The following is a 22876-nucleotide window of genomic DNA, read 5'->3' as shown; positions in this document are numbered from 1 at the left end:
GAATGTAGATGTCCCCAGCCACTAAGACATATAGCATTTAAGATGCCAACTAGCTGTAATACTTGTCCTACACATTCTTCTTCTTCATGTAGTTGGCAGACTAAAGGTTAAATTTATTTTGTGTCCTTAATAATATTTTCATATTTTTCAAATATTTTGTTAAAAGTTGTATACATTTTGAGTTTTCTATGTCTATTGCTTTTCTAAAACATTCTTTTTAAGTGGTTAATACAAATTTTAAAAAAATTAACGTAACCTTCACGTTTTTTGTCTGGGAATTTCCTTAACTTTTGTGGTGCTGTCAAGGGAAATTATTGGTATTCCTGCCATATGGAACCATTTACTCTCCACCAGTGTGTAAACTCAGCTGTGCTAATCAGCATCTCTCCATCTCTTTCTCAATAGGACACCAAAATTTCTTCAGCACTAGACAAGGCAGACAGACGTCATAAAAATCTTTCAGCCCAGCAGATTCAGCTCTGGTAGGTCTACAAAGACAAAGCCTCCTTAAAAGTTCTTTAACCAGGCTGATTCTAAGGATTTCAAAAGAGTGCCCATAGGGGCGTTAAATGTTCCACAAGAACCCCCATGGGGCGTAGAAGTGCCCAGGAGGAAGAATAATTTTTGGTGGGAGGTGTGTGGTTTGGGGAGGGATTATGTATGAAAAGGATTGTGATGTGGTGTTGATAAAATGTTTGCATATGCATTGCAAGAGATAAGGAAGGAAAGTCCTTATTCTGCTTTCAATCAATCCAGTGATTTCTAAACTCCACAAGAATCTAAGGGCCCCATCCTCACCCCAGATAACTTCAGTGGAACTATGCCAATTTACACCAGCTGAGAATCTGGTCCCATGTATGTGAGGCTTAGAAATTCCAGAGAAATCCATATAGGGCTCAGGTTCCATAAAAATCCATGTGGGAATCAGACTCTGCAGGAGTGCATTAATCCAGATTTGTCGCACTGCTTTATTCATTGATTTCAGTGGCAGCTAATTTGGAATCAGCTAATCTGTCTCCCAGTTTTTAAAATCACCCTTTAAAACAAGATTATCTGATTGGTGCAGTCAGCATAATTGATTTTGGTTTCTGGGAAGAAGCAAAGTTTAGCTGACAGTTTTGGCAGATTATACTCATTTACAATTTAGAAGTCTACCTAACAAATTCAAGTTTCCATTCTACACCTACATGCAAAATTCTATTTTCTTACAAGTGCTGGCTAAATTATTTACCAGTCCTTTAGTGCTAGCTCAAAAGTCACCAAAAATATAGGACATATGTATTTTATTACTCAAAACCTATTGCTATACTCATGAGTAACACCCCATCCTAATTAAAACAAAATAGAAACATAAAAAAACCCAGTTCCCAGGCAATAACATTGGTCCTAACCATGATGAATGACATCCCCAGTTGTGGACAGCTTCAGTAGATTCTTTATAATAGGTCTGCAGAAATATGTGAACCTCACCTATTATCGTGGGGAAAACATGAAACAGTTGGCTTTCTGTGCGTTGCCCAACACTGGTTTTAGGAAACATTTTAGGTATTGACTCATAGTAAAGACACAAGCATGGGGTCTATGCAACTGCTACCATTCCATGAGCCAAAATCAGCACTTCTGACCTCAATGGAGATGCATCATTTAAATCTGAACAAAAAGGGCTGTGAATAGAGGCTATTGGTTTTCATATTTCTATTGCAAAATCTTGACAGGAATACTAATTTATCTAAGGGCAAAGCATCACCTGAAGGTATCCATCCACCTCCCTGCAGAACGTAACATTCAGGTCTGCTAGGATGTTCCTTACTTCAGTTAGAAAATTCTCTGCTGACATAATATCCATCTTATCCATGTCATGAAAATTAACTTTTTCCCAGTCAGCCACGTGCAGGCTTCAAATTCATCAAACTCTATTGAAACGTGTTTAAATAAAATCACCTGATGAAGCAGTTAGACATACTGGTCACTGGGAGTTATGGTCTACCCCGTTGCAGGCACCTGACAACCATACAGCTATGATACCAGATACATATGTACGTACATGCATGTGTGTGCACGCTCATTGAGACTTCTCTCAAGGTAGCAACAAGGACAAAAGGAGAATGATGTTCTGGTGGGTGAGGACACAAATCCCTTCATGTAAATTTGGAGGAGGTTCAAATCTAAATCTGTTGGTATCTCCAAGGATTCTTGGCTCTCCAAGGAACTTTGAAAGATTGAAGGCAGAACCTGGCGTTGGCAAAACATGATCTCGTCGGGGGAGCAAGGCTTGTTACTGAAGCATTAGTTCGAGCCTGAAAGAACCAGCAGGCTTAGGCACCAAGTAACTTTGATGACAGATGACATTTTATTAATACGATGCACATTCAGGTTTTCCTCAGAAAGAATTTGTACTAGGAATAAAATACCAAATGGCTCCAATGTTCATTCAGGAGCATAAAAATGAGGCATTTGTATTCAGATCCAAGTATAAAGCATAACCCTAATACTAAAGTCATCAATCCATTACAGCTCCTTTGAGTGAGATGGAAGAAATACAGTGGCTGGGTTTTAAAGCCAGACCCTGTAGCTGTGCACAGAAGTATGACACTAAGCTGTCAAATAAACTTGAGCGGGCATTGAGATTATGTCCCCTGTTCTTTACTAGAAATCTTTGAACAGTAAGTTTGATTTCTGATGGCCTTGCATCTTATATGATCATTTACACCTATTCAAAGAGGCTACCATTCAGATCTGGTAGCGTGTTACACCACTTTACACAGGTGTACCTCCTGGCTACACATGGTGGAAGAACAGTGGGAATCAGACCCATAATATCTAGGATGTGTCAGCAGGAACACAGAGAGGAAGGGAAAACATAGTAGTATACTGATAAACATTATTGAAAGAACACGACAGTGTGGTGGAGTGTGTAGGTTTTACTGGCATGAATTTTTGGATGGCTATACTGCCTGATAGTGACTTACATAGTTCATCCCAAACTAACAAGTAAGTAATGCTTTTTCTTTCTCCACTTTGTCCTCCACTTCCCCAACCTTTAATTTGCACAGTGGTCAGTATTTCTTGTACAGTCAGTTTCACGTTTTCCCTGTATGATCAGCCAGTTTCCCCAGTGGGTGCTGATCTTTCAGAAAAATTAAAGAAAAAGACAATGTGACTGTAAATTCAAAGCACTGGGAAGTGGACTCAGGTTCAGTACCGGAAATGACTTTCAAAATCACTTTTTAAAGTGTCAGAAGTTAATGATGTGCCTTTAAAAATTTGGATATGACCCTGCTGCTTTGTGCTAAGCATTCACTTCTGTAGGTGTTATGTTTACTTAACCCACTGTATACATTTTTATACAGAACAAGACCTTTGGCCTTCTGCTGTTGTTCAGGATATTATTCTAAGTTTGAAAACACAAGGTCCCACTCTGATTAAGTCAGCATTTGCAATAAAAACAAAGGAAAAATGCCAGTACTTAGGTTCTCAGATTGACAGGAAAGGGAGAGGCTACCATGTCCAATCGCGTATCGTGTATATAGTTTATTTTGGAAAAGGGCCATAATATGACTTTCAACCCAAGATCTAGATCTGATCTCCATTCCCCTTTTATCAGAGTGAGAACAGGTGGTTCAGCATATGTTACCTGGATGACATGTGAAGAAAACTATGGCCTAGATTAATCAGTATTCTCTACATCCACTGCAGATATTTTTCAGGAAACAAAGAAATAGAACATTAAAAACCATCATGAGAATATTTGGTGCCACATCATGAAAAAAAATGTTACATTTGATTTGATGAAAAATGAATCAGGAATGTGAGATGCATTCTTATTGATTTGCAGCAGTGGAGTCTGCATTCATTACTGTAATGAGCACTGCATAAAGCTTATAATTAACGTTTATTACAGATGTCAAAAGGAACCCACAGGCAAAGAGAAAATACGTGCTCTTGCCAGCCCTGATCAAAAACTCCATAAACTTCTCACCCAAAAACAGAAAGAAAGATGCAGTATTTCTTTTGCTTCCTACTAGTCCTTGGCAATATATTCTAAGCATTTATGAAGTTCTTGCATTAATAGGTTTAGACAACATTTAAAAATTTAGCATCACATACAGAAACTACTGTAAATATTTCTATAATACTTGCTTTGTTTGCTAGGAATACTAGAAAAATTGATTTTTATCAGTATAGTCAAAGCTAAGATTTTGTTTACATGGATAGTCAAATCAGGCAAATAACCAGTTATGTCTGACTCCTTCTCTGCATAGCAAATCATTTCAACATCAGTAATGAGTGGGGGGAAGGGAAAGAATTGTATTTGAATAATACCTGATCTGAAATGCAATTGAAACACCAGAGAACATCGTCCACAGTCTCTGCGAAATTAAAGTAAGGCAGACAACAGCAGAACGTTACCTGTCTAATTTGGCAGAATAGGTAAACATGATTGTTTCTTTAAGAAGATTGGAGATGTACTTAATTTCATGCACGTGTATATCAGTGAGAAGGACAGAATAATGTTTCTGGGCTATTTTTATATAATAATTCACAATATCATTGTCAACAAAACATCTATGCTGTAAATAAAAGGAGGCCTTACCTTCTGGTAACCTGGAAGCAGCATGTATAGAATTGGGGTCTCCGTCTTCTTTAGGTTGGTAATGATAAAGCGTCTGCGACTGCTTTTGGGGTGCCTTACTATGGTCTTCTTTCAGAGCAATGGGAAGTGATGTTGTTGGACTAAATTTGACCTTAGGGAAAGTATTTCCTCCTTGCTTTTCATGGGAAGGTCTGTGACCATGTGACACAGTTACATTTGTCTCTTTCAGAGCTGGAGATATACTGCCCCCTTGTTCTTTATAGTCTTTTCTCATGTGTTTTTTTGGTTTAGGGTGAGCGTTTCTTTCTTGCTCATTTCTCTCTTTCTCCCCTTGTTTCCCCTTTGATTTCCTCTCCGATTCGACCATGTGTGTGAGTGTCTCTATTGTAGTAGTTGTTTGCTCCTTGGGAGCACTGCTGGTCACTGTTATTCTTTCACTCAGAATCTGAACCGTGGGTGCCATTGTGGTGCTTAGGCCTCTCTTTTCCTCTTCTTTTTCCATTGCACTGCTAATTTCAGGGCGGGCAGTAGGAGTGTGTGTACTGACTGCAACCGCAGCTTCCTCAGTGTGTGTAACAGGCTGAGTCAATGGTGGGGAAGTATTGCTGATTGCATGGTACACATAATCCTCCTTTTTTTCTTGGCCAAGGCTGCCTTGTTCTGTATGGGCTGCAGAGTTCCTGTGTTTTTTAGGAGGCTCCACCTGAGTGGTGTCTCCTTCTGATGCCTCCTGGTCATAGCTGTACGGATCATCATAGTGCCTCTCCGGTTCATTCTCTTCAGTATCCGTAGGGCTCTGAGGATTTAATGTGGACGGACCACAGTCTGGGAGCTGGTAGCACATCAGTTCACCTCCAGAGTTTGGGCAATGGCAAACCTTACACTGAGGCATATGGAATGTGTGGCCTGCCACATACTTCTGACCTTCATGGAGGCAGCCTATTCTTCCACACTGAGGGCAGCCATCAGCTGGTAGCACAACATCAATACAGTTTGGGGGCAACTCAGGGCAAGGCATAAACTGGCAGCTGATCTTGCCTCCTCCCTTGGGACATGAGCATTCAGTGCTTCCAAAGTCCACAAAGTAAGATTGCCCTTCGGGGACTTTGCCATTCATAAATCCCACGTTGACACAGTCATAGTACTGATAGCCTTCACAAGTGCAACCATGCTGCAAACAAGAAGCACAGCATTCACCAGGCTCAAGCACCTCTTCGATACAGTTTTCCAGTTGCTGGCACTCCACTCCTGTACAATCCTTCTGGGCATGTGAGATACCAGTCCAAACGAGCACCAAAAGGACAGCATACAAACAGCTCAAATGAGAGACTCTGTGCCTATCCATAGTCTTTCTAAACAAATAAGGCAACAATCCAGCTTTGCTCATCCTATTTTTTCTGGAAGAACTGTCGGTTCAGCAACCAGGCTGCAATATTTTCCTGAATTCTCCTTTTCTCCTAGATCCTAGGTTTATGAAAGAAAACTCTGTTAAAGGCTATACTCAGCACATATCCTGTTAAACATTAGAAATCCTTAAAAGTTGGGATAAAATCCAACATCTGGAAACCCAAGTATAAAATTAATCATAATGTCTTCCAAGGATCGCAGGCACTAGGCTTCAAGTTGCATGTTTTTCCTTTCGCGCTCTCTCTCTCTAAGAAAAATCCAAGACTGTTTTTTTTCCCCCCGCCCATCTATTCATAAAAAACGTATAGTAAAGTTTAAAAAAAAAAAAAAAAGCCCTTTATACTTCAGTGGACTTCGTTACTCATTCCTTCTGGCTAAACAAAGGCAAGATACATTTGCAAAGCTAGAACTGTGTATTTGCTTATTATCTGCAAAAAAGTAAGTTTCAAATATTGAACCTTTATGTTTTAATTGCCAAGGATCAAATCCTGGAGATGTAACTCAGACAAAGCTTTGCCTGACTAGGAACTTTTGGATTTGTCCCTGTATATGTAAACTCAATGTGAGGTTTCTTCCCCCCATTAATTAAAAACAATGACGTTTTGCTGACAATAATATTTTTGCCTCTGTAATGATTGTAAACTCAAGACATAAAACTTGTCTTATGTCACCGCAGTAATGTGTTTAAACATCACACTATCAGTGGTGCATACATGAACCCCTCTTCCACCAATCACATTAGGGGCCAGATCCTCAGCTGATGTAAATTGACATAGCTCCACTGAAAGCTTAGGACTCAAAAGCAGATCCTCTACTGGTGTAAATTTCCATCCTCCACTGAATTCATTGATTCTATGGCAATTTACATCCGCTAAGGATCTGCTATAGCGATGTAGTTTACTTGTGACTGCACCAAAGTGGCTTGGGCTCAGACCCTCAATGGTTTTTAGGCATCTAACTCCCATTGAAATCAATGGGAGTTAGGTACTGAAAAACCTTTGAGGATCTGGACTCGTGTGACTTTAAAACCAAACATTCTAGAGTAATCAGCATGTAAAAGCATTTGAATTTGAGACATTAATACCTATTAGCGACTAGGCAAATAAATGTGTGCATATTGGAAATTTTAAATAATTTCGACACACCATATGCTACAGAATGATTAATTTAAAAGTTGAAGCAAATCAACTGCTGACATATCACAAACACACAAATTGTTTATGGTTAACATGGAAAGGTACATAATGCAGAATAAATCTGCTCTCAGTTTGAGATATAAAAATTTGGAACCACTAATTCTATTTTAAAAGATGTCCAGTGGGGGAAAGGTTTTCACTCACAGCATCACCAGGAACAATAAACCAAGTAGAAAACAGAAATTCTGCCAAAAGTAGTCCTTCAAAAGATTACTTCTCCCTCTTACAATGGGTTTTCAACAAGCCAGCTCAGAGGCATTTCTTGAAATTGGCCAAAATGTGGGAAAAGCGTGCCTGTCCTGATAAGATATGAGCCTTTTACTATAATCAGAGTTTTCCATGGTTCTGTATTATAATTTGAATTGCTAGACTACATTACTCATTAATATGATAATAATTGGGAGTCAAATTAGTGAAAAAGACTCGAGTATTATGATATGAATTCAGTAATGGTACAAAGGATGTTATTGTGATGCAGTGAAAAATAAAAATACAATAGAAAGTGTATCCTTGTGTTATGAGAGCCATTTACTGAGAACCACTTTCAACCTTGGACACATAGGAATAAGTAGTAGAGTATTCACTACGCGGTTCCTGAATGAATTCAGACTGGGTTCATAAGATTTAACCATTCTGTTGTTTACATATAAAGCCTGCTATGCTCTTTCAGCAGCTTTTCTGGATAATAAAAGCTTGTAATTGATTATCTGACATAGGCTATGGAGTAATACATGGAAGAAGAATTAAAGATAAGCAACTACTGAGAGGCTTTAAGGACAGGACCTCGTTATCAGATTCTTACACTGGAATATCCTAGTTATAACACTTCCATACATTTAAGTCATCAGGTCACATTTTCTGCTGAAGGCAAATATACACACTCCACTAATGGTCCATTTTCCCCTCCTCAAAGTAAAGTTAACTTTACAGATGGTCTCAAGCACACTGCTGAACTTTGGGGCAGTTGAGAGTCAGATGATAGGATTTCTATGTTAAAATGTTTCTTCGTCCAGAGAAGGCAAATCATGCAATGGCATATTGGTACCAATGTGAGCATGTGATGTCCTATCACACTGAAGTAAGGATGATGAGTCAGAGGGATTAATAAGAGAGCCTCTCACCTCTAGGTTATCAGTTTGAAAACCAGCACAGGTGTATTGACCAGAGTTGTTACCATCTACCCTGCGCTATATGAAATTGGAATTTTCACTTCCCACTGGAACAGTGTCCCTTTCCAGTTCCCTTTGGAGGGTATGGGGGAAGCATCCTACATTCCTTATTCCCTCCAAACCCAATAAAAACCAATAAGTACTAACTAGCACTTCTGTTGATAATCTTAGTAAAGCAATCAAGCTCTAAATCCTACAGCTGGTCTCGCCAAGGATTGAAGCAGATTGGTGAGAGCAGTGTCAAGAGAGGCACGTTGCAGTCACCTGTCTTTTGGAGCAGTGAAACACTTTACTTATTAAGGCCGTCTGTCTGACCCCTTTAACAGCACTAAAATTCACCTCCTGGCTTCTATAATAAAGGATCCTTCAGGGCGCATTAGAAGATGTATTGCGCTTATATATTTTCACTTTTATATTAAAATGACTAATGATACTTGTGTAGCAACCACTTATGATGGTGCAACAGCTCTAAATATTAAACACGACAAATGGAGCTGGATAGCTCAGTGAATATCACATGGTGAAATCTGCCAGTGCAGTATAATGTTCGCCATATGCTGTCCATTGTTTCCTTCCTCTCAAATGTTGCACATGAGCAGGTTCGCTTTTCAGGCATAACTTGACCTTCCAATGAGAGGCCACAAAGATTGTTTTCTTAGGTGAGTAGCACAAAGCTAGCTGTGCTTTATATTCAGCATGCCCAATAAATCCTTTAGTGGTGCATTAACTCTAGGCTCTAGGAAATTCTGATTCGCTATCCCTTCCTGCACTGTCATCTTCTCTGACTTGGCTCCTTTCTATAGCTTTGTACATTCCAGTTTCCCTGAAAATAAAACCTCTTGCTTCCTCTTGTCTCCGTCAACTTCCCCTTTCTGTCTATTCTCCACTCTTTCACTTAGGGTACGTCTTCACCATAGGCACGAATGGAGGGTTATCATAGATACCTTTTGTATCCGGGCCACGAACCTTTTTTATGTTGCCCGTGGCGCCATCTCAGTCTGTTGAATGGTGCCACCGAAAGTGTGGAGGACGCACGGTTTCTGGTGGAACTGCGCGAACTTGCGGCGGATGGGAAGACGCTGCAATCTGCTGCTGAAATACTGTCATTTCTCGGTGGAGACTAGTACGTTGCGAGAACTCCGCCGGCAGGTAATTCAAATGTTGCCCGCGGAGTTGAGTTTGACCCCTGATTATTTGGACACCCTCATGAAAATGTGCACACCCTAATGAAATGTGCTGTGCACGCCTATGGTCTTCACTGATGGCAGCAAATTTGCTGCTGTCAGATTGATCTGTCTGGATTGATTGAGCCGTCAGTGAAGACGTCGCGTAGAAGAGGAGTTATGAAGTTGACAGGAGTTATGCAAACTACTCTGCATAGCTTGTATAACTCCCATTGACTGCTGCCGAATTTGAATGTAAGCGTAGACCAGGCCTTAATCTCCTTTCACCTCACCTGGAATCTCTGCAGTCCCATTTCAGCCTAAGAGGGTCTTCTGTCCCCTTTGCTGTCTGTGACCCAGCTGTTCTCTCTTTTGCCTTGGTCTCGCCTGGTTTTAGTGCTTTCTTGGTTCTCTTCCTCACTCTACAACCACTTCAGAGGATAGTTCAGTTTCCCTTCCCATTAATGATTCCCTTTCCCCTTCTGTTGAGTCCCTCCGAGTTCTGTCCCTACTTTTTTTCTCCATTTACACCTTATCTCGAGTCCAACCTCTTAACTCTTATCTAATCACAGCATTTTGTCGATGATCACGCGGACTCTCCCCTTCTAGTCACTTTCACATCTCTGATCCAGCACACTCATATCAAGCTGGTTAAAGCCAAGTTTATCTGCCCCTTACAAATCCTCTGTTTGTCAGCAACCACATTATCTTCCCAGTCACCCAGGCCCAGTCTCTCTCTTCAATAGCTCTGCAGGGGGACTGGAACAATTTTTATAGTGGGGGTGCTGAGAGTCATTGAACCAAATTGTAAACCCTGTATATGATGGAAACCACTTCAAGCAAGGGGGTGCGGCCCTAGTTCCAGCACCTGTGTCTTTCTGGAGAGAATATTTTCAAATGAAGTATCTCATTTCACTCTTTTAAGCTGCTAAATCCTCTTTATATTTTCTCTTTGTTGACTAACTGTCGGTTTTCCCCCACCACCAATGAATTTCTGTGGAGTGCCTACCAGATAAGTCTCCACTTCCGTGGGAGGGAAGGGGAGGAGAACCAAGCACTGAATGAAACACAGAGTCATGTCTTTTTTGTTTAGCTGGGAAAATGTGTCTTATACTTGTTCCAAATAAAGGGTGCATATCCTGTATACTCCAATGTTTGTATATAACTGCTTTAGGAACTCAACCCTTCCTGGAGACAAACTGTGTTGTGGAGACAACTAGTTTAAGTGCATCTCATGCTGTGATTGTAGATAGGGTGACCGGATGTCCTGATTTTATAGGGACAGTTCTGATATTCAGAGCTTTGTCCTATATAGGGTGCTTATTACCCTGCCCCCCACCCTGATTTTTCACACTTTCTAACTGGTCACCCTGATTGTAGAAGAAGGGTGTCATGATCCACTGGAGAAGTTGCATCATCTCAGCGGGGGTGAGACTTTCAGAATTTTTACAACTGCTTTATGACTTCAATAATTTAAGCTCAACAACTGTGATTATATTTATACTCACTTAAATGCCCCTTTATGCTGCCAGGGCACTAGAGAGGGGCCTTCGTGTAAGTGAGAAACAGGCCCATCCATCTCTGACATTGTCTTTCACTGAGTCTTATTAACTTCATTGACTTTTGCTGCTCAGAGTTTGGTTGGGAGGTCCCAACAAATTAAACCCCACATATGAACGAAAATCCCTTCAATGGCTGTATTTGAGCTTCACATAACTCTCCAGCAAAACCACCCAAATCTCACCCACAGGCTTGTATACTTCTTCATGACCCAGAAAGCTTGGTTTTGGTTGTTTAAATACATCTCATGTGGAATTTCTTAAATGTACAGATCCAAAGTTTGCACTGATTTTTATTCCATGCAGCTGCATTGCCTTCAATGGAATTGCAAAAGGCAGAACAGAATGCTAATGCCCACAGTGTATCACGTGAAAGGAGGAGATCCCAGTTAATGTGGGCACCAAGGGCCTGGTGAGAATCTGGAGTAACTCCATTGACTCAGACCAGTGTCAATCTGGTGTAACTTCACTGAGAGTGGGGAATGAAACCCCAATGGATTAAATTGCCCATTTAAAAAAACCTAGCCCCATAACAAAGGCAATGACTACAGGAAGAATATTCCAAAGGTGGCTATTTTTGCAAAAAAGAATGAGCTCACGTGAGTAGCAGGGGTATAATTTCTCTAGTAGAATCCCCAACCCTCCCAACTAAAACAATTGACTATTCATGAAGTCTGTGATTTTAAAATGACATGCAAATATAATACCAATTTGAGCACTAAAAGAAGAGCTTAGATTAATTTCCATTATTTTAAAATCAATCTTAAAGAAAACATTTCTTTTGGCAGGAGAATGTTATTCATACTGGTAACATTGTTTTCCCCTCAGAAATTCATAGCTAAGGAAGAATAAAGACATTCTCTGTAATTCTAGTGGAAAAGAAAAAAAAAAAAAAAAAAAAAAGAGGCAAGTATGCACATGGGATATATGAGCAAGATATTGGAGAGGAGGACATAAGAGCTTTTTCAGTTAGCCAATGAGATGGACACATATCCAAGATAGGATGTTCACAGATAATGTCAGGATGCATCAGAAACTATAACTATAGCTGGTCAAAACTCAAAATTTCGATCATGTGGGAAAATCTGAGATTTCAAAATGTTTCATCCTGAATCAGGACAGTCAACATCTCAGAATTTTTCATTAAATTAAATATTCTAAAAGTGTTTCATTTCAAAAAGGCCAAAATGTCTCATTTTGATAATATAACAAAAATGAAAATGTTGTAAAAAATTGTTAAATCTGCTCTAGCTGTAACCCTGAGTCAGCCAGTTTATTTCAGGTGCCCAGAAAGGACAGGAGGTCCATTCCTACCACACACAAAGGGATTACTCATCTGTATAAGGTGCTGCAGGGTTAAGGGCTTGCTTTAAAATGTTTTTATTGGAAAGATGGATAGCCAGTGTCTAGATACAGTATAAAAAAAGTGTACGATATACATGCACTCACGGTGAAATTCACCCTTATGCAGGGGGCCAGCATTAAGTTTATGCTTTCCTTAATTCCCACTTAAACTCTACTTTGAGGATTTAAGAGGTGTTTAATTGGCAGACAGCCCTTTTCATCCTACAGGAATTTATGCAATGATCTATTATCTATGGCAGGTTTGGAAATAATTGTCCTTCCCTCATGTGCTGTGTTGACTGAGCAGCATATGAAAACTTGTACTGCTGCGGCCCATGGTTTACATAGTCTGTGAATAAACAAAGCATCCAAACATGATATAAAATCTTTTTGAAGAGCATTCAAAAAGGTGCATTAATCTGGAAAGCACACTCTATATAAGAAGTCTAAATGCATTTTCATATGCTATATACTTCTATACCCCTTACTTGTTGGCTTCAACTGCTGTCAGCATTGCAAATGGCAGGAGAAAACAGGGAGAGAAAGATGGTTCTAAGAATACTACCTCTTAAATGAAAGAGAAGTTGAAAAAACTGTTGGAGAAAGATTTTTTTTTTATTGGGGGGTGGGAGGGAGGAGGAAAGAATCTTGAACCTAGTTACTGCAGAGCAGAGGGTGTCAGCTAATGGATTAGTTCTTATTTTCACACCCTCACAGGCCAGAAATTTGTGATCTCCCCAAAAGCTGCAAGAGAGAATTCGTGGCTACTCCACCCCATCTCACAACAGGTGTCACTAAAGTTTTACTCAGAACATGAATGAATGGCAGGAGAAATGTTTTAGTTCTCTTATGTAATATACAGTATAGATAACACTGGCCCTTTCCTTCTGGAACCACTGAAACGAGGTGGGCCTGAACCGTGAACGTAGGGGAAGATGTAAAACCCCAACATGAGCCTGGATCCAAACTTTGTAGCTTCGTCCGGTCTCTTATTGAAAGTGCCATGGACTTAGCAACTACACAGTCATCAACTTTCTGGAGTTTATTGCAAGTCTTGGGGCTTTGAGAATAACGCCAAATATCACATCTCCTGGAGGCATGTCATTGGGGGAGAATCTCCACTTCCTTTTAAAAAATGAATAGGTTTCTAGTTGCAGAGAAAAGCTTGAAATTGTGACCCAGCTGAAACCTAATGGCTCAGAAATTACAATTGCAATGCCTTTAAAAAAAAAAACAAAAAAAAAAAACCAGGCAAAAATCTCATTTTTAAGCCACTTACAGTCACATTTTGGGGGGCCTGAGTTACAATTTGTGAATGCATTGGGCCTAACAATGCTGCAGGTAACCCAGACAGGAAGAACATTGGAGCTTTGAATAAGGATACCTGCAATCAGGAGGTGTGACTGCAGCATGTGTAGACGTACCCAAGCTAGCTCTGACTAACTAGCTTGAGTAACAATAGCACTGACGCTGCAGCAATATGTACCCAGGGTCCTGGGCAGGCAGGGCCCGTGTGCCATGGCTGGACTGCTATTAGTACCTGAGTAAGTCCACACATGCTGAAGTCTCACCTCCTGATTGAAGTGTAGACATAACTTAGGTCCATGGAGACATTAAAAGAGTGTGTGTGGGCGTGTAAGTTAAGGTGCAAGATGTGCAAGGCAGAAATGAGAGCAGATTCCAAGAAAGAACCCATCAGACAACACCCCCTCTAATGTAATTATTTACCCACCTTGTATGGATGCTACGATGCTTAATTCATGTTTTTAAAAGTGCTTTGAGATGGTCAGAGGAATAGGCAGTAAGATCAGCATTACTATTTGCCTGTCAACCAGCTGTGGGCCAAAGTATTTCAGAGGAATGTGGGCCCCTCAAATCAGGTTTTTGGAAACCTGTAGCTAAGTATTGCAACTAATCAACCAACTGCTAAACTGCGCTGCGATGCTCCTCCAGGAAGTGCAGCTTGGGAAGCAGAATTCACAGTGCTGAAGTTAAAAGCAGCTCAGTCCCAAATATACCACTGGAGAGGTTTGTTGTTTTATGGGGGAGGGGGAATGAGCCGGGGGGGGGGGGGGGGGAGAGGAGGCAGATCAGGGGGCTTGTGTGCCACAACTCAGGGGTAATGTTTCACACCTCTCTGCAACTAACTCAACCCAAATTAAGATAACACGTATTTGCCTCACATATGGAGAAATTCACCTGCCACTGGGAGGTTGTGGGAAATCCCCAGCACAGCAAATCCAAAAAGGACTGAATGGGATGATGGGCAGCTGCACAAAAAAAGACCTACAAATGAGAGTGGACATGTGGGAGGGGATGGGGGAAGGAAAGTTAACCCACCCAGTGCAGATGGAAACTCCCAATAGCCCAGCATCACAGAGTGATTTGTGACTCAGGGAAGGAGCTGTTGGGGGACCAGTGGGTGCAGCTGAACCACAGCAATTCCACTGCCATTGAAACTTCTACAAGTATACAGTTGGGGAGGAGGGGGGCTGGATTTTCCTCATAGTAACATAAAAGCACATGAGCCTGGACTCAGGAAAACATCCCTGGTTCAGGACAGCACTAAAACACATGCCTTTCTGAAATGGGGCCTTTGTGCTTTACAAAACCAATGAAACACAAGGTGCCTTACAAGATGATCAAGATTCAGACTCCCACAAATGCATCCCTAATACAACCCTCTGTGTACATCATATCCTGGTACATAACTGCATATAGCCTGACCAGGTATTTAGTCAGCTCTGTTATATAGGAAATCTGCTTCATTATTCATCCTTGAAATTAAAAAAAGGGTTTATTTATAGGAAAGAGATGATCCAATTCACAAAGTTTAAGACCGCTGTGTTTGCGCCTAAAAGCCCCGTCTAATTCCACAACACTCAAAAATCTCGAAGAAATAAAAACAAATGAAACAAGAAGCAGCCAACACTAACTTCTCTGTGTTCACAAGTCACAATACAGTTTCCACAAGCAAACAGAACTACAGTGCTTTCACAGTGCACATATAATGCAAGAGAGAAGCTCCTCACCACACGGACTCAGACTCCACAAACACATGTGCAGAATATTGTAAAATATGTAGGCAGTGCAAATTTGGCAACACTTATTACACAGATGACATAACAAGCACGCAACATTAATTCAATACCATGCCTATTGGTGTGTTTGCAATCAAAATGGTACTCACATAGCACTGTGAGGAATGTAGTACAAAAATGCAAATAGGTTAGATCACTCAGGAAATTCTGGGCCAAATTTTCAAGAGTTTTGCCTGAGAAAGAATGGCAGGAGGACAGGACCATATAGGAAGATTTTTCAGTAGGCAAAATTAAGTTATTCAGTTTGTCCAGGATATTGCGGCTTGTATCCCTGTTCACGTAGAAAGTGTTTTGGGATTTTGCACTTCTAAAGTCCTTTGTGGTCCTCATCCATTGCTCCCCTCTCAATCTCCTATCATCCTCTGATACTGTACATCCAAGTCTTTGTCTCCTTCTGTCTCTCATCCTTCAGCATGCACACAAAGGGTTTCTATTCATTGTCTCCATCAGAAGTTTAAGAGAAAAAACAGACGTGATCTTATGGACTGCGGCATGCAAATTGTGAGAGGTTTCACCCTCTAGGAATTAAATTAAATTACTACAGTGCTAATTAAAACTCACTCTATGCAAAACACTCAGCTGAAAGCATTTAAAATTGCAACGGTACAGTACTCCTAAGGCATTTTGAACCTAAAAGCCCTAAGCATGTAAGGATCTGTGATGCAGATCTTCTCTATTCACTAGGAAACTTGTTTTAAAACTGAATATTAGCATAAGCTGGAAACCTGTCCAGTTACTTTCTGGCTATATTGGGCACTCCTGTTGGAACAGTTTATTTTCCCTCAATAAAATAAAAACGAAGTGCAAGGGGAAAATACTGTAGATGGCTGTTCAGCAGAATTCTGGGGTCTCCTGCCCCATAGATTATATAGGAAGTCTTTCAACATTATTAACAACTGTACCAGCTGGGTAAAGACTGAAGCGATATAGCTACAAGCGTTATCATAGCTTTACCCCTCCCAGGCAAAAATGCTTCAAAGTCAATTCATGTAGTAGGTCTCTTTCTTGGCTCATCTCATCTTCAAGGTAGAATCAGGAGTCTTGTATGTTCTATTAACATTAGATCCACAAAGTAACTCTCAGGATTTGGTTTCATTCTGACAATGGATGCCTAAAGATTGATGAGTCATTTGTGTCAAAATAAATCTTGCTACTATAGTCTAATATTTATAGAGGTAAATCAGTCAAACTTGTCTAGACATTGTCGTTTTCATGATTAATGTTAAATTTCCATTGCAATACATTGTAAAATGTTAACTGCACAATACATTTTATTTTATCCACATCAATCTCTTTCTTGTTTTGGTTTTCTCCCTGACTTTCCATACTCGAGAGAGAGAGAGAGACAGAGACAGATAGATTGCAGTAAACAGAGCTGGCACACAGAACTCTGTCAATGTACCTTTATGCTGATCTGCAACACATATGCCTAAGAACTACAATCTCGGGTTCTCCTGGGAATAGACTGCCAACCACAAACGTTTTTCCTCCATATTGCATGGTGGTTTTGTAATATAGCAAACACCCATTAGGATCTAAGATCAAACTCTTTCTCAACAGGATTCAAACCTAGTTCTCCAGAGACTAAATGCTGCTTTCAAGAACCAACTGTTACTGTAGCAGCAAACTGATTTCTTTCTTCAGTTGTACTCTACTATACATAGCTGAGAAAATACCACCTTTTACTCTCAGCTGTTAGAATGGGCCTGGTTAAGAGTTAAGAATGCTATACCCAGGACCAAAACGTCTGTATGTATAGCGCCAAAGCGTGGGCATGGCAATATGTCACACTTACAAATATCAGACTAGATTGTGAGCTTCTTAGTTCCATAAGCAGAGGGGAGTCTATGCCTTCGGCTTGGCTGAGAGAACAGTTGAAGAAGAGGAAGCCAGCTCCATAATCTTATCTCCTTTCCCCTAAAACAGCTCTGTGGAGTTGGGAGTAGGTAGGCTGTCAGATCTTTGCTGGATTCTGTCTCTTGAGACAGACCGTGTCAGTTACTCAACAGAGTTCACAGTAATTTGTGCTGCTTTCCTTCCCATAGTGGGGAATCTTTCCCCTTCAAACGTTGGTTATGAGGGATAGGGAGCTGCAATCCAGCAAGGCCCTCGTATGAAGTCTTCTGAGAGAGTCATGCTCTCAAGGAGCTGCATGGATCCTGTCCCTTAGGGGAGAATTCAAGGAAATCTCTGTAAGGAGCAATACCCCATGAAAGGATAATTAGGTCTTCATTTTCACTCAAGACAACTTCCACTGAAGAGAATGAAAGAATGAGAACTTCAGTGGGATCATACATTGAGTGAGTTACTATTCAGCATGAATAAAGGTATCAAAATCAGAACCACAGTCAAGGGCAGCTTGATCTGATCAGGAGAATCACCACACTTAGACAAAAGTGCATGATACGAGCACTGCATACTGATGTGGTATGGGGCAGAAGCAAGGTGAGGAAAGAGTCAGCAACCATGAGCCTGGCATCAGAGGATACCCTGGGAACAATCCAGACAATCCGGGATAAATACTATCGCACGTTAATGCTTCTTAGAGCAGTGGTAACTTCAAGTGCACGTGATGGGAAACACAATAGAACCTGGAAAAAGCACAGGTAACCTGGGAGCTGATCACATCACATCACTGAAGGCGGCCATGAAGATAGTCCTCTAAAAGACATGTTTTTAAGACCTACAGCAAGCATCAGGCATTCAGAGAATGGATTGGGCACAGGATTTCACAGGTTTTTCTTCCTTATTTTAAATGCCTCATTTCTTTCTTCCTCTGCTCCTTGCTCCACTTGATGCTTTATTCCTTATTCTTGATGTTTTACTCTTTGTACTACTTGCTCCACTTGTTTCTTTATTCCGTCTTTCCATTTGGTATAAGGCATGTTTCCAAGTTTTCAGATGCAGATTTCAGAGATTGCTGCAGTTTTGCAGGGGTCTCTATTAGATTGCCTCATACAAGTTAGATGCCAATATAAACGGTATTTTAACTTTTAGCTCTGCGTTTTATCACGAACAAATTTGCAATAGCATACAAAATTGTTCAATTTTCCAAAGCCTCTCTCCATCCAGCCTTGCAACTTTCTTCACCTCCACTTCCTGGTTTGGGCTAGCATTCTCTTCTCAACCATTACAATTGTGGTCTTTCCTTTATTTACATGGGTTTTTAAACAGTTTTCATTTTCTGGATATTCATGGCTCTACACAACATACTAGGGCAGGTTTTTTCCACAGGTTTCAAAAAAAAAAAAAAAAAAAGACTTACTGCAATTTTCTGAGGATTTGGGGTACTCTTGATCCTGGAAGTAATCTGGATTGGTTTTTGTGATCTAATTTAAATACAGGCTTTTCCTGCATGGGAAGGAGAAAAAAGTAGCTGGCATTATGGAGGAGACACCACCCTGGCCAGATTGCCCTCTCTCAGAAAAGCACACAGGAGGGGGATCAGAGGAGAAGAGCATTTTGCGCAATTTTTCTGCACGATCTTGCCTCTAGTGGGATGGAGCAAGCAGATGTAGATTTTGCAGGCAGAGCCTTCTCCTACCCCACTCAAATCTGGGTTGTGTGTGGAAAGGGGACTCCCTTCAGCAAGAAATGAGAAGGCATTGGCAGTGTAGATTCTTAAGAAGCTGCTTTCCCTTTGACTTGGGCTGTTCCCTATGACCACACAGAGCAACCCTGAATGGGATCTAGATGGAGTTTACACAGCTCCCAAACTGTACAATCTCTGGCTTTCCGCATGGAAATCTGACCACCACACAGGAGATGGAGTTGCAGAGACTCCTCCCCCTGCTCCACTCTCTTGCATCCCCAGCTCTGTCCTCAAAAACTACACGGGTATCCACATCAGACCAGGAAAGGGCAAGATAGGCTATAGTCCTGACATCCACCCCTTCCTCATGATCCAGCCTGGCCATCTAGCATCTATGACCTCCTTAATCTAGGTGTCAGTTTGTTGTCTCTTTGCTCCAAATATGTTTGCTATACTGGCGGGGAGGGAATTATTTTAATATTCCCACGCACACTCCTTCCCTCCTCCCCCCCAAAAAACACAAGCACACAACGGACTGAAGACTAAGTATTACTCACAGCAGATGAAATAGGTCTCTCGGGAAGTATTATGTGAATTACAAATTATGGTTGTAACATCCCAGTCTTCTGTGAGTCTCTGATTGCTCCCAAACAACTTGCTCCTTGTCTCAGACTGCTGACAATAATTCTCCCAAGGTTATTATAAATACTAATTAACATATTTTAACTAAAAGCAATAATTATTATTTTAATGGAGGACAAAACTAGAACATTTGGTTAGAATGTTCTCTAAGAAATGTTAATTACCACTGAAGTTAAACAAATGGAAATCAAAGGTTAGCATTTGTGGAGCGCTTTGAAAAGTTCTACTGCAAAAATAAAATGCGCTGGAAAGAAATCTTCAGTTTTCTTCATGAATGAAAAGTGAAATCCCAGTAACTGAAGCATGCATCTATCATCCCCTTAATCAGTCTGCAACTGCAGATGTAATCCATCAATCAGAGTGCTCCTACACAAGCTTTCCGTAAAAGATAATAGAATTAATTTTGTTTGCTGGATACAGAAATGTGAAAAGATGCATGCCTTGCTATTTCATCTAAATTTCCATCATTCACAAACAACAATATTGCCAGATGTAGCTACTAGAAGTTTCTCTCACAGTTTTCCCCCCTCTCCCCCCATCTTCTATGTGGTGTTTCTTTTTCAGTGAACTGAAGAGATTGTAAAAAGCTGTCAGAGAGAAGTTGACGAGTTGCTGCATGACTTTCTAGGATGGAAATCAAATTGTTCTTGGCCTACTGAATTGAGCCGGGGCTGAGAGACAGGTTTTCTATTTCCTGCTGTGTTGTAGATCAGTTGGGTAAAGACAGGCAAGTCATCTAGGCACAGATCTTCAAAAGGAATTTATCTGCCTAACTCCCATTTTCATCAATTGGTGTTAATTCCCTAGATACCTTTGAGGATCTGGGCCCTTACCTCTCTGGGTCTCAATAGCCCCATTTTAGAGGTGGAGGAACTAATCCTTAGTGGCAACAATCTTCAAGTTATTTGATTTGAAATGCTTTAAGAGGCCCTTTATTTTCAGAGACCACTGAGCACCTGCTCTCTGAAAACCAGGACTCTTTAAAATGTCTCAAATTACTCACCCACAATTGTGGCACCCAAAGTTTCTAGTCAGGTTTGAAAATCTTGGCCACTGATCTTTGTGAAGTGCTTTGACATCTTCAGGTGAAAATACTGTACGCCTGTAACTTTCAAGCTACTACTTACATCCTAATTAACTTTCTCTCAAAAGATTAGAGTCTGAGGTAAGCAGCCATCCCCCCCCCCCCCCCAGAACTCAATATCCTCTGTATGGCTTGGATTTTGGTTACTCAATGTACTGTACATTTTGTATTATTGGCCATTCACTTTCTCAACTGTATCATTATCTGCTTGCACCATTCCTGCTGCTCTCTCCTACTGCACTGCCCAAATCACGAAGTTCTCTACTGAATCACCATTACTAATCATAGGCAGCCATTAACCACCCATGGCTCTCACCACATCTTTTCTCTGCATCATAGTCTGCTCCTTCATCCTCTTGCACCATCTCTTATTCCCTTGAATCTTCCCCTTCTGTTCCCACCACGTCTTTTCCTCTCTCCCTTCCCTTCTCAGTCTCCCACACCCACAAATCCATAAACCATATGCACACACTACTCTCCCTGTCTCCAGTGACATATGTCCCAGGTCCAGTTCTCCCTTCATCCCACCCTTTCCACCTCCCACACTCTACTTTGTCACCATCTTTGTTCCACTAGATCCTCTGATGCACATCTGTCCCTCCTCCATTTCTTCTACTCCCTCGGGAATGTTTGCTCCAGCTACGAAAAGACCACTGCCATTTATGACTTCTTCATCTTCTCACATTCACAGAACCCTGGCTCCTGGACTCTTTCCACTGACCTCAGTGGGTTTTGGACAAGACCCAAAATGTCTGGGATGTATCCTTAATTTGGATGATTAATTCCTCAGGACAAGGACAGTGTCTTTTCCTGTCTATTGTACAGTTTGTTCTATGCTTAAATATTTATGAACAAATTCTGCCCTTGGATGCCTGCATGTGACTTCTAGGTTTATAATGAGCTTGTGGTTGTACCATGTTTACCCTACAAGCCAGAATGATGTTAGAAGATTGAGGCTCGTTTTCTTTGTACATTAGATATTATATTTTCTCATTACCATATGAAGGTGTTGTGGTCTTTTACATAAACAATGTAATTTATAATCCTGCATGAACAAACAAACAAACATCTGGCTGGTGAATCTTGCCCACATGCTTGGGGTTTAACTGATCACCATATTTGGGGTCGGGAAGGAATTTTCCCCCAGAGCAGATTGGCAAAGGCTCTTGGGGTTTTCGCCTTCTTCTGTAGCATGGGGCACAGCTCACTTGCTGGTGGATTCTATGTGCCTTAAAATCTTTAAACCATGATTTGAGGACTTTAACTTAGTCATAGCTTAGAGGTTTATTACAGGAGTAAGTGGGTGGGTGATGTTCTGTGGCCTGCGTTGTGCAGGAGATCAAACAAGATGATCATATTGGTCCCTTCTGACAGAGTCTATGAGTAATTTTTAAAAGCAAAATTCTGTTAACAAGTACAAATGACCCACATTGACAAAACGGAGTCAGATCCCATGAACAGCTATTAGCATGTGTAAATGGACCGATTGACTTCAATGGGACTATTCACATGCTTAAAATTAGGCATGTGGTTAAGTACGTTGGTGAATTAAGGCCAGAGCAGCAAGTACATAGAATTATAGAAACATAGGGCTGGAAGGGACTCAAGAGATCATCTAGATCATCCCCCTGTGCTGAGACAGGACCAAGTATACTTAGACCATCCTTGACAGACGTCTGTCAACCTTATTCTTAGAAACCTCCAATGATGGGGATTTCACAACCGCCCCGGAAGCCTATTCCAAAGTTGAATTACCCTTCTAATTAGAAAAGTCTCCTAATATCTACCCTAAATCTCCCTTACTGCACATTAAGCTGATTACTTCTTGTCCTACCTTTAGCCGGCATGCAGTGCAATTATTCACCATCCTTTTTATAACAGTTTTTAAATACGTTAAGGGCTATGATAATCAGATTCCTCCTCAATCTTCTTTTCTCAAGACTAAACATACTCTCATTATTTAACCTTTCCTCACAGGTCAGGTTTCTAAATCTTTTATCACTTTTGTTGCTCTTCTGGACTTCTCTAATTTGTCCACATCTTTCTTAAAGTGTAGGGCCCAAAACTGGACACAGAACTCCAGCT

General features: G+C 40.8%; 1 protein-coding gene across 6 annotated transcripts in view; it reads right to left on the bottom strand.

Moving 5' to 3' along the window:
• Window positions 1–22876, bottom strand: part of FBLN2 (fibulin 2) — a 184659-nt gene that overhangs the window by 96007 nt on the left and 65776 nt on the right. For 5 of the 6 annotated variants that reach the window (XM_067543807.1, XM_067543808.1, XM_067543809.1 and 2 more), the window contains exon 2: window positions 4595–6058. In XM_067543807.1, the coding sequence (XP_067399908.1) occupies window positions 4595–5981 (1387 nt within the window). In that variant the 5' untranslated portion in view covers window positions 5982–6058. Of the gene's footprint in view, window positions 1–4594; window positions 6075–22876 lie in introns of those variants that run through there. The other variant, XM_067543806.1, reaches the window with a different exon arrangement.

Source organism: Emydura macquarii, unplaced genomic scaffold (assembly GCF_026122565.2).
Source record: "Emydura macquarii macquarii isolate MOO-44397 ecotype Brisbane River unplaced genomic scaffold, CSIRO-AGI_Emac_v2 contig_968, whole genome shotgun sequence".
Classification (NCBI taxonomy): domain Eukaryota; kingdom Metazoa; phylum Chordata; order Testudines; family Chelidae; genus Emydura; species Emydura macquarii.
The sequence above is the reverse complement of the archived record's forward strand: the minus strand, read 5'-3'. Positions and strand labels throughout refer to the sequence as shown.